Raw genomic sequence first — 12,200 nt, 5'->3', positions numbered from 1 at the left:
TCTCCTCCAACCTCCCTCCCTTTTAACCACTGAGGATGTGACTAGTTGGATCATAAATCACCTGCAAGACAGTCACCAAGCTCAGAAAAAACACCAAGGACCCCACAGTTCAACTCTTGAGCTACAGATATTCTTTTCTGTTGGATGGCATGGTTGCATTCGCCCTCTCGACTTCCCCGGGAAGCCACCCCACAACCCAGAGAGCTGAACCACCCCATCCCATCATCCCCGCCCCGATTCCTCCTCAGCAACAATACCAAGTTGCAGATGTTTTGAGTTCAGCCTCCTTATCAAAAGCCCCAAATCTTGGTGCCTGCTGGGTGCTGAAGTTGCCCACAGAAGTCAGGCTGGGCCCTTCTTTGCAAAACATCATTTTTCCACAGAACTGCAGCCTAGCAAACTGATGGCTTTCTTTCTTTCTTTCTTTCTTTCTTTCTTTCTTTCTTTCTTTCTTTCTTTCTTTCTTTCTTTCTTTCTTTCTTTCTTTCTTTCTTTTTCTTTCTTTCCTTTGCATCCTTCCTTCATTTCTGTATATCTTTCTTTCTTTCTTTCTTTCTTTCTTTCTTTCTTTCTTTCTTTCTGATCATTCTTTTGTTCTTTCTGAACTTTTTCTGTTTCTTTCTTTCTCTTTTCTTATCTCTCTTTTTTCTTCTCTCCTGCCTGAATATAAAATACAAATGAAAATAAAAGCAATAGGAAAGTTGGATAAAAGAAGGGAGGCCGGGATGTAAAGGAAAGGGGAAATAAAATCAGTGTTCTCCTATATTTTGTCAGTGTAGTAAAACCCAGAACAAAGTTACAACCTCCACTTTTTACGTTCATCTCAAAGGACTGGCCCTTTCCATTGCGACCCACAGATCCAAACTCAAAAGTCAACATGTCCTTTTATTTACCCTTGTTTTGAGCACAAAGTCCAACCCTATTTGTTAAACTTCCTTCCCCTGAATTAAAAATTCAGTGGCCGAATCTGCCAGCTCCCTCGCTCCTTCCCGCTCTTCTGCTGGGAATTGACAGAACGGGTGAGTTTCTACTATTTGCCCAAAGGGATACGTGTGCATGAATTTCTGCTATTTCAGAATCAAAATCAGAATAGAGCTGGAAGGGACCCTGGAGGTCTTCTAGTCCAGCCCCCTGCTCGAACAGGCCAAAGAGGGTGTGGGTTTGTGTGAGTTTCTATTATTTTTCCAGAGGGTCTCTATGTTTGTGTGTGTATGAGTTTGTGTGTTTCTACTATTTGTCCAAAGAGTGTGTGTGTGTGTGTGTGTGTGTGAGAGAGAGAGAGAGAGAGAGAAAAAAATATTCTATTTGCCTTATAAAGGGGTTGTGTGTGATTAATTTCCTAAAGGGTCTGTATGTTTGAGTGTGTGTTTCTATTATTTGCCCAAAGTGCATGTGGGTGAGAGTTTTAATTTGCCTTATAAAGGGGTTGTGTGTTTGTGCGTGTCTATTATTTGCCCAAAGTGTGTGTGTGTGTGTGTGTGTGTGTGCGAGAGAGAGAAATATTCTATTTGCTTTATAAAGGGGTTGTGTGTTTGTGCGTGTCTATGATTTGCCCAAAGGGTGTATATGTGTGTGTGTGTGTGTGTGTGTGTGTGCGAGAGAGAGAAATATTCTATTTGCTTTATAAAGGGGTTGTGTGTTTGTGCGTGTCTATGATTTGCCCAAAGGGTGTATGTGTGTGTGTGTGCGAGAGAGAGAAATATTCTATTTGCCTTATAAAGGGGTTGTGTGTGTGTGTTTCCATTATTTTCCCAAAGAGTCTGTATGCGTGTGTTTCTACCAAAGTGTGTGTGTGCGCGCGCGCGTGAGAGAGAGAGAGAGAGAGAGAGATTCTCCTATTTGCCTTTTAAAGGGGTTGTGCGTTTCCGCGGGTGTCTTTCATCTGTCCAAAGGGGTGTGTGTGCTTCGCGGGTGTGTGAAGAATTCACTTTCGAAAGCCGTTCAAGGAAACAGAAACCTCCAGCCCTTCTTCTGTGCAAGACTTCACTTCCTACTCTGGGCTCCCTTTTTTCTTCCCACCCACCCAGCTGGCAGGAAGGAGAGAGAAGAGAGAGACGAGGAGGAGCGAGTAACTTTTAGGGTGATAACATTTCCGCCTCCTACTCACCAGATCCTCCTGCTCAGTCCTGGCAGGGGTGGGGGGGGCGGCGGCCCCAGGTAAGTCTCCCGGGGCAGCCCCTGAGCAAGAGACCCCGCCCACCCCCTTGCAAAATCACCGGGGGGACAGATTTCCAATCCAGGGGCTGCCTGGGAAGAGGGACGCTTTATCCCAGGTTTTCCAACGGGGGAGGGGGAAAAATTATAAAGGGGGCTGGAAGTTTTTTGGCTGGGGAGGGGTCTCATGGCTGGCAGACCCGTCCCTGAGCTGCCCATGGGAGGGAGTAGCTTGCTTGCTTGCTTATTTATTTATTATTATTATTATTTACTTACTTACACTTCCTTCCTTCCTTCCTTGTAATAGTATAGTTTATTGGCCAAGTGTGATTGGACGCACAAAGAATTGGTCTTGGTGCAAATGCTCTCAGTGCACATAAAAGAAAAGAGACATTCGTCAAGAGTCGAGGAATCATCAGGTCCAACACTTAATGATAGTCATAGGGTACTATTAGGGTACTATTACACTTAATAATAGTCATAGGTTACTATTAGGGTACTATTACACTTAATAATAGTCATAGGGTACAAATAAGCCATCAAATCATACTAGGAAACATTCAATATAAATCATAAGGATACAAGCGACAACATTACAGTCATACAGTCACAAGTGGGAGAGGATGGGTGATAAGGAGTGATGAGAAGGTTAATAGTAATAGTGATAGTAGTGCAGAACTTTGTAAATAGTTGGACAGTGTTGAGGGAATTATTTGTTTAGCAGAGTGATGTCATTGGGGGAAAAACTGTCCTTGTGTCTAGTTGTTCTGGTGTGCAGGGCTCTATAGCCAAGTTTTGAGTGTAGGAGTTGAAACAGTTTATGTCCGGGATGTGAGGGGTCTGTAATATTTTCACAGGCCTCTTTTTGACTCCTGCAGTATACAGATCCTCCATGGAAGGCAGGTTGGTAGTAATTGTTTTTTTCCTGCGGTCCTAATAACTCTCCGGAGTCTGGGTCTGTCCTGTTGGCTTGCAATTTTTCTTCCTTTCAGTCCAGTCCTTCAGGCTGCCTGGACAAACCTCCTGCAGTTAGTTTACTTCTTGGGAAGCTTTCTCAGATAGTGGTTTTACGGGTAGTCCTCGACTTACGACCGCAACGGAGCCCAGAATGGATGTCGCTAAGCGAGACATCGGTTCAGTGAGTTTAGCCCCACTGTAGGACTTTTCTTCACCCGTCTGTTAAAGGAAGCACGGCCGTTGTTAAATGAGTCCCGCTCCTGGCTGGCTCCGCCCACCCCACCCCCTCCCCAGACTCCCCACACGGCCCGTTTTGGATGGGGGGGGGAAGGGCAGGGCGCGCACAGAGGCTCAGGGAGGCTGAAAAAATGGGCCTTCTGGAAGTTTGGGCCCGTTTCCAGCTTCCAGACAGCGTCCTGAGTGCGGGGGAGGCTGTTTTCACCCTCCTGGAAGCTTGAGGAAAGCCTCCGGAGCCCAAGGAGGGTGCAGGAGGCTGACTAGGCCACACCCACCATGGCCACACCCACCCAGCAACTGGGCAGAGAACCCCTTGCTGAAATTTTTGTAGCCTGACTGTGATTGCACGAGGCCTGGATTTCGCCCTCTCAAATCTCTGTTGGCTCTTGTTCCAGACTCCCGACGGAGGCATGACGACCCCCCCCCCCCTTTGTGACCTTCTGACAAGCAAACTCAATGGGGGAAGCCGGATTCACTTAGCGACCGTGTCACTAAGTTAAAAAAAACTGCAACGATTCGTTTAGTCACGGATTAAATGGGGCAAAACTCACTTGTTCACCGCCTCGGTTGCGAGGGAAATTTGGGGCTCGGTTATGGTTGTAAATAGAGGACTGCCTGTAAAAAAGGGGGTAGGAGACCACCAGGAAATGTCTACATTCTCTGTATTGTCACCCAAGGAAACACACCTGAACCCAATAGGCCGGCACCTACACTTTCTATCCAGTTGTGCCTGTAGTTAATTTTCCTCTTCTGGTGCGGGGCAGTTTATGACTCGGTTGCAGCTTTTTGGAGGTGGTTGAAGGCCACACCCAAGATCTTGAGCAGGTCCTGGCTTGTCGATGTCTTCTATTCTTCCGGAACCCTTAAAAACAAGACAAACCAGGTCGGGAATTTTCAAGCTTAGCGATGAAAGGATGAACCCAACTTGTCTCGTCTTGTCTGAAGAATTTTCCTTCCGGCATCAAAGGAGCCGGTGAGGTGCAGTGGTAGGTTTCAAAAAACGTTTCCCTAACAGTTCGGTGTGAGCGCGTTTCGCGCGTGCACACACCAAACACGTCCTTTGGACACACACACACACACACATTTGCAACTCAAACTTCCGCTGCAATCCCTGTGAAAAACAGCTGACAGGTGGCGATCGGCCGTACCGCGCGAAGCAGCTGAGGTTGAAAAGCAGGAGATAAATGTAAAAATTGAGCCGGGGGCTGGTGAGAGGGCCCGGCAGTTGATCGTTAAGAGTGAACTGGTTTGCTCACAAATGATCCTTGGAGCTAATGGTTTGGCCGAACTGGACCGAACTGGGAAGCTGGCTAGGAAAAGATGGAGACTTATGACGGTGCTAGTTTTGCTGTCACGTTTGAATCTGGTCCCAGGATCGGGGAATTGATTTGGGCCCAGATCAGAGGCTTCTCCCCCAGGTGAGGGGGGGAGGACGGGACGGGACGGAAGCCTTGACATAAAACCCGAATGGAGCCTGGAATTAGGTTTGTAGGTAGTTACGGTCATTAAGCAGATCTTCACGTGATTCTGTATGATGTTGTTTTTTGGGGGGGCCCATCGGCCTGCAAATAGGTTGGTCTTCATGCAGAGGCATCCGTTGTTAAGTGAACATGGCAGGTCATTAGGTGAATCCATTTTATTAGGAGTTTTATGCTAGGACCTATAATGTGCTCTAATATAGATCATGTCATGTCAGAATAGGGGAATGGGATGGGATAGAGTAGGAGTAGAGTAGAATTGAATAGAATTTAATAATAGAACAGAATTTAATAATAGAATAGAATGCAGAATAGAATATTGGAATGAATAGAACAGAGCTAGAATAGAGTAGAACAGAACTAAAATAGAAATAGAACAGAACAGAACAGGACAGGAATGGGGTTAGGGTAGAACAGAACATAGCAGAGCAGAACAGAATTCTTTACTGGCCAAGTGTGATGAGACACACAAGGAATTTGTCACACATTAAATTTAATATATTGAGATAATATATGTCAGAGAGAAGGTAACCATGTTTCTCAATCTTAGCAATTTTAAGGTTGGGAATTAATAGTTGGGAATTCTCAGATTTGGAGGCTGTACATCGGAACTTTGCCACGGTTAAGAAACATACATTCCAATGTTTTACAAGCTTGGCAATGTTAAGATGTTCGGCCTTCAACTCAATTACAGTACAGGGAATCTTCAATTTATGATCACAACTGAGCCCAACGTTTCTATCGATAAGTGAGACGGTTTTTCAAGTGAGGTTTGCCCCATTTTACGCCCTTTCTTGCCACAGCTGCTGAATGAATCGCTTGTAATTAATGAACACGGTTGTTAAGGGAATTTGTCTCCTCACTTGACTTGGCTGATCAGAAGGCTCCACGTGACCTTGGGACGCAGCAACGGTCATAAGTATGAACCGGTGGCCAAGGGCCAGAATTTTGATCCTGTGGCCAAGGGGATGCTGCAACGGTCGTTATGTGTGAAGAACGGTCCTAAGTCACTTTTTCCAGCGCCGTTATAACTTTGGTCATTAAACCGTTGCAAGTCGAGGAACACCTGTATCAGATCTGCCCCTTGCTTAAAATATCTTCAATGAAGCAGAATTATTTACGTTGGTATGTAGATACGTATGTATGTACATATATATGCTGTCAGGATTCCAGCAATCGCCCTAATTCAATCATGATTCTCGAGCCAAACTTCAACCAACTTCAAAGGATTCATTACAGGCGACCTACTGGCCCTGCCCTGTATGAAGCCAACTCTGGCCTACGTCATTTAGAGTCCCCTCTGACCCTGTTTCCCTCTTCCCCATTGGATGTGTCATGAATCAGATTCTCCAACTGAGCACGTTCATAGGCTGGGCGTCATCGTTCACGTTCTCCAATTAAATACATTCGTGGGCAAAAGCTCTGGTAGTTTAGTTACAATCTTTTAGAGTTGGAACGTACTTTCACTTTCAAACTACTGCACTCCTCTTCCAGATTTCCTTCCTCACACTCCCCCTTTCATGGCAACTACTAAAACAGGCATAGGAATGTTTTTTTGAATTGACGTATGCATTGATTCATCGGTTTATTTTTTTATTCATTCATTCATTTATCCAGGCTTCCCAATGTCAACTTATAAAACATTCCTATGCCTGTTTTTGAGTTCCCATAAACAGGGTGGGTGGGTGGGATCTGAAGCAGTAGTACGACGGTTTAAAAACCAGAAGTACATTCCACACTTATCTTGCAAAGATTATATTGTTATTAAATTGTTTTTTGTATATGTCTTTTGGTGTTGTTCAGTTGTGTGTTGTGGAAGAGCACCTCATTTCGTTGTTCTCAGGTTTCTGAGTACAATGACAATAAATCTATCTATCTATCTATCTATCTATCTATCTATCTATCTATCTATCTATCTATCTATCTATCGCTAGGCTACCGGATCTTCTGCCCACAGAAATCCTTCATTGGAGAACATGATGGTTGATACACCCAGGGGGGAAACAGAGTCACAAGTGACTGTAAATTACGTATGCCAGAGTTGGCTTCATTTAGGTTAATGCCGACATGTTGCTCCTAAGAAATCTCTCGGATTCTTTTGAAGTTTGGCTCGAGGATCATGATTTATTTGGGGGAATCGCCAGAAGCGTGACACCCCAGATTGTTCTAGATGAGTTTCATTCTTTTCCCTCTCTTCTTTTTTTTCCCCCCCCAGCCTTCAAGTTTGGCCAAAATTACGGCGCCCGCTTATTCCGCAGCATTTCAAATATTTGCCCTAGAGGACGTCATCCATTTTGGCTTCCTGGTATCCCACCTTTGATAAAGTTTGGGGAGCCGTGGCCTTCCTCTGCTGGCCCATCCGTAACATGCCCTTCAGTTTGGACCCGGCTTTGCCCAGGATGACAGGGGGTTCCCCGTCAGATCGAGGCTTCGAAGGGATCCTCCAGATCCTAAAGGGGATCCCAGCAGAGAGGCTGATTCAATACAGGCACAAGCTGAGCTGCTCACACCAAGACCGGAAGAGCTGCCACCTCCTGCACGTCATGATCCTGTGGTCCTTAGGGAGGGAAGGTGAGGCCAGAGTGCATCTCGACAGCTTCAGGGACGACGTGGTGGCCCGTCACCTCTCCCAAAGCCTCTGGAGTGCTGTTGGAGCAAGCAGGACGACCCCGGAGCAACTCCAGAAGGACCGTGCCAAGGTGGCCCAATCCGTGGCAGAGATCTACTCACTCTTGGTTGACGAGAAGCTCTGCGAACCCCTGGCCAGAGACGAGGCCTACCGAGAAGCTATCCTAGCCTTTAAAGCGAGCCACCTTGAACCAGCCCAGCTCAAAGGTCTCCTGGATGAAGCTATGGAGAAGTGTGGACTGCAGTTCATCTCAAAGTTGCCCAGGGGTAATTCCGGAGCTCTGGCCTCAAGTAGATGGGAGTTGACTCCGGCCAGAAGGAGCAGCCCAGTGTCAATCGACGGCTCGTCTCCTCCTGATAACCCTCAGTCTTTACGTTCTACGGGTACCCCCATCTCCTACATCAGCAACCTTAAGATCAGTGAGAGTTCAATGACAATCTCCGACAGCCTTTCCAGCACAGGAGGTTCCTTGCCTCTACCACCAACCGGCCAAGGAGAAGACATGGCATTGGTCAGTGGCTGCTCCACCAATTCAAGAAAATCTTCCCTGCCAAATTCCAGAGGTCCCTGTTTACTGCTTGACTCCAAAATCACACTGTCTCCCACGCCATCTGCACAGGGCCCAACAACCCCAAAAACAGCGCCACCAGGAGACCTGATGTGCCCGTTTCAGGCCCCGCCTCTGCAGAAGACAGGTTCAGCGCCACCTTCTGCAGGAAGTGCTCCGCCCCGTTCCTCTGCTCCAGCACCAAGCACGAGTTTTGGACTTCTAGTGTCTTCTTTGTCTTCTACTTCGGATCTTGCCTCTTGTAGCTCGGAACCTTCCTCGTCGGTGGGCCCGCCAGACGATGAAAAACAGTTCTACACCTTCGTGGTCCTGCATGCCGCAGAAGACGAGCTGGTGGCTTGCCGGGTGAAGGAACGCTTGGAGGCCTTGGGGGTATCCAATGGGGCCACCTTCAGCGAAGATTTCCTCACCCCTGGGTGTGGCCAACTCAACTGTTTCCAGAACTCCCTGGACAACTCAGCCTTCACGCTGGTGCTCCTGACCAAGAACTTCACGGGCCGCCTTTGTGACTATCAACGGGACACGGCCTTAATGGACTCCCTCACCCGCTGCTGCAAGAGGCACTCGGTGATTCCATTTGTGCCCAGGGAACACGCTCTAAAGCCGGGGGGAATGCCCCTCTTGCTTGCTTCGTTGGTGCCCTTGTGTGAAACGTCTCCCGTGTTTGACAAGAGGGTGAAGAAGACCTTCACTCCAAAGGTGATCCGGGAGAAGAAAGCCACCTGGGACCTCCTGAGACAGATCCAGGAAAGAGAGGAGGAGAGAGAACGGGAACGAGAAAACTTGAGGCTACAACAACAACTCGCTCTCCTCAACTTTCAGTCCTCAGTTCGGCCACCGGTAGTGGACATGTCAAGGATGCCAGCCCAGGCGGGTGATGAGGCTCAAGGGTTTCCTCCTCCTGCAACGTCCTTCATGAAACTGGGGCTTGATCAGTCTCCCTTTTCCCAACCGTTCCTGTCGTCGGTGGGCTCTCCAAACGCAATGCTGGGTCCCCAACTCATCATTCAGAATGCCCAGATGATCCAGATCGGGGATTATAACCACATGCAGGTGGAAAGAAGCAATGCGGCGGTCGGCACGGCCAATGAGACTGTGGAGAGGCCGCCTGGAGTGGAGATGGAGGACCCCACCCTGGAGAATGGAAACGAGATGGATGAAAGGGGACAGCAGAAAAACGTCTTAATATTTCCTAATCAGAAATCATTGTCAAGGGAAGGGGGGCACTTTGACTCGCAAAGCGGTAGGGACCAGCAAGTACTGGGACCTTGAGTGGAGCAGGACAGGAAGTCCTGGAGCTTAATGGGTGACCCGTCTCCTCTTTGCAATCCCCCAACAAGGCCTCACAAAGGACAAAGTGCATTACGGGTAGTGCTCGACTTACAACCACTTTTTATTGACAAAGTTACAACGGAAAAAGGGACCATTTTTCACGCTTAACGACCGTTGCGGTATGCCCGTGGTTGTGTGATCTAAATTCAGACGTCACTGGCTCCTATCAAGGATGGTTGTTGTGTTCCCAAGGTTGTGTGATCCCCATTTGCGACCTTCTGAAGAAGCAAAGCCAACGGAGAAGCCAGATTCAATTAACAACCATGTTTGCTAACTGAATAATTGAAGTGATTCACATAATTGTAACAGGTGAGGTCGTAAAATGGGGGGAAACTCACTGAACAACCGTCTTAATGTTGAGCTCAGTTGTGGTCCTATGTCAAAGACTACCCATATCCATTTTATTTTTGCAATGTGGCAGACAGGAGTTTTGGGATCCTTCAATGCTTTTTAGAAAAGGGGGCCCAGCCAAGACTTCAAAAGGATGAATCTCAAAGGAGAGAGATAAAGAGGGCACCAACTTCTTTTAAGTTGGCTGGAAATTCTGGGATGTGTACAAATTGCTTTATGCTGTGCGACATCTATGCAATGTATGTGGGCCTTTGAAAAGGACTTTGTTCGCGTTGCAAATGGAATTTATAAGGAGCCTGGTTTGATTTTGTTTTAAGAGGCGAAAAGTCGTTGCCATTTTATTTACGGCTTGGTGTCTGAACGGAATCATGGCTTACTCTATATAACCAGGTTTTAAGCCATGGTGTTAAGACAGGGCGTGGAAATGGAGAGCTTTTTAAAATTCCAGGCAATGCTGGATTCTAACAATCAGGATAGGGAAGATATGTGGACTTCAACTCCCAGAATTCCCCAGCCAGCATGGCTGGCTGGGGAATTCTGGAAGTTGAAATCCACACATCTTAAAAGTTGCTCAGGTGGGGGGAGAGAGGGAGAAGAGAGGAGTGAGACCGACAGAGTGGAGAGAGAGGGAGGAGAGACTGACAGAAGATGGAGAAAGAGAGGAGAGACAAAAAAGGATAGAGATGGACAGAGAATTCCTCCCTCCACAATTCCTCCCTCCTCGCTGCATTTCATCAGATCTAAGGATATAAAGAAAAAGGACAGATCCAGTTTCTGGAAAAAGAGATCATCCAGTACTTTCTCCTTAAATACATCTACTCAGGGGCAAAGTTGTGTATTTATTTATCATCCAAAATTAGGGAATTAATTATTTCTTTGGGCACTGCGAGGAAATAGGGGTCCTTCTTTGGGAAAGAGCTCTGGGGCTGGGGAGAGACTTGAGCGTGGGTCGTCTTTCCTCGCTTCTTAATGTCTTCCGAATTGGGTCTTCAGGCATGTATAAAAACGTGGGGCTTAGACTACAAGGCCACAGCGGCCACCTTGCCTTTTCTGCCACCGCCGGCAGATGACTACACCTACTAGATATCTTATATTCAGTGTAACGTCTAAAGATTAGCTGCTGGCTGGGGAATGCTGGGAGTTGAAGTCCACAAGTCTTAAAAGTTGCCCAGGTTGGACGCCCCTGGTCAAAAACTTTTTAACAGTAGTAAATAATACCAGGAACGAGGAGGGACTCGTTCTTTTCCATGCAAAGTTAAATTTAAGGAGCAGATCACATTGAATTTGCTCTGCCTGGTAAACAGAATAAGCACCTGATTTAGGCAGGGTCTGGTCTACCCTGAGCTACCAGGTGCTCAGCAGAAACTCAAATTCTGCTATGGGGAGAATTTCGCTGTGGATTCCTCGGTGCTCTCTGAGCTGGGCCGTTTTCCTTGCGTGTGTTTCATGACCCAGCTAGGTAACATCATCAGTGCCAGAAGTGAGCGTGGGGTCTTGGTGCTCTGAACTGGGTTGTTTTCATTACCAAACTAGGTAACCTCATCAATGGATTACGTGAGGTAGTCCGTAGAATTTGATCCTACTACAAGGTTCTTCCATTTTTAACTCGTTTTTTTTCACAAATGCCAAACTTTGAAGAAACGCAGGTATCTTCACCCAGGCTCAAACATGTCACCATATATAGAGGTAGTCCTCGACTTATGACTGCTGGTAGTTACAACCCAGATTTGAAATTCCAACGGCCCCTCCCATAATCAGACGATCACATTTTGGGTGTTTGGGAACTAGCTGGCAGCCACGCAACTACAATTTGCGAAATTTTGGGGTGAAAACCATTGGCTCCAGCTAAAACAGTGTGAACAATGGATTTGCTTAACGACTGCCCTGTTTGCTTTACGACTGTTGCATTCCTTTAACAACCCACACAAAAGAGGCTGGGAAATCCGGTGACATCATGCAGTGACCCACTGAACAACCGACATGACTTACGACCGTAGTTCCAAACTCAAAACAATCATAAATTGAGGACTACCTGTATATTAAAACAAACACTACTAGCCACACGCCCATATGAAAACTACCAAGAAGAGTCAGAGACACAATTGTGTATTTTTTTAGCAGCATGACATTTTCTTCTTGATTTTCACTGTCTGTATAACTTTATTTATTTTCAAGTTAGGAAGGTCGGCTCTCAAGGGGAGCATACGCTGCCTGTGCATTTTTTTTCTCTGCCACAATTGCCAAATCAACCCCATTCTTTGCAACAAAACCAAAAAAAAAAAGAAAAGAAAATGGTAACCTGTTTGCTTTTAACACTGCAAAAATGCAAAGCTGCAAAATCCATGGAGGGAAAAAAATAAATAAAATACCCTGAGGTTTCTGTAGTTCTCTTGAGCCCCTAAACTAGCAATTTCTCAACCTCTACAGCAGGGGTCTCCAACCTTGGCAACGTTAAGGCTTGTGGACTACAACTCCCAAAGCTGGCTGAGGAACT

The 12,200-nt window shown here is 46.6% G+C and overlaps 1 protein-coding gene and 1 long non-coding RNA gene across 4 annotated transcripts in view; one reads left to right on the top strand and one right to left on the bottom strand.

Moving 5' to 3' along the window:
• Positions 1-935: 935 nt before the first annotated feature.
• On the top strand, positions 936-10,536 carry TICAM1 (TIR domain containing adaptor molecule 1). 3 transcript variants are annotated; one of them, XM_026720353.2, is made up of 2 exons: positions 936-1,019; positions 7,042-10,536. In XM_026720353.2, the coding sequence occupies exon 2, from the start codon at positions 7,193-7,195 to the stop codon at positions 9,293-9,295; it is 2,103 nt and encodes a 700-aa protein (XP_026576138.1). In that variant the 5' UTR covers positions 936-1,019; positions 7,042-7,192; the 3' UTR covers positions 9,296-10,536. The 3 variants fall into 3 exon arrangements, with proteins under 3 accessions (XP_026576138.1, XP_087778759.1, XP_087778758.1); XM_087922633.1 differs by lacking the exon at positions 936-1,019 and adding an exon at positions 1,061-1,165; XM_087922632.1 differs by lacking the exon at positions 936-1,019 and adding an exon at positions 1,870-2,157.
• The window catches only part of LOC148128374 (uncharacterized), a 452,998-nt gene continuing 450,614 nt past the window's right edge, over positions 9,817-12,200 (bottom strand). The window contains exon 2 of the long non-coding RNA XR_015741289.1: positions 9,817-12,147. This is a non-coding gene — a long non-coding RNA (uncharacterized LOC148128374). The remainder of the gene's footprint in view (positions 12,148-12,200) is intronic.

This window comes from Pseudonaja textilis, chromosome 1 (genome assembly GCF_049901715.1).
Source record: "Pseudonaja textilis isolate UNSWEBS1 chromosome 1, rPseTex1.2, whole genome shotgun sequence".
Taxonomy (NCBI): domain Eukaryota; kingdom Metazoa; phylum Chordata; class Lepidosauria; order Squamata; family Elapidae; genus Pseudonaja; species Pseudonaja textilis.
This window is presented reverse-complemented; position numbering and strand designations above follow the sequence as displayed.

Excerpts from the sequence above, each read along its gene's own strand:
- TICAM1 (XM_026720353.2), top strand. The coding sequence starts at position 7,193 with ATGCCCTTCAGTTTGGACCCGGCTTTGCCCAGGATGACAGGGGGTTCC.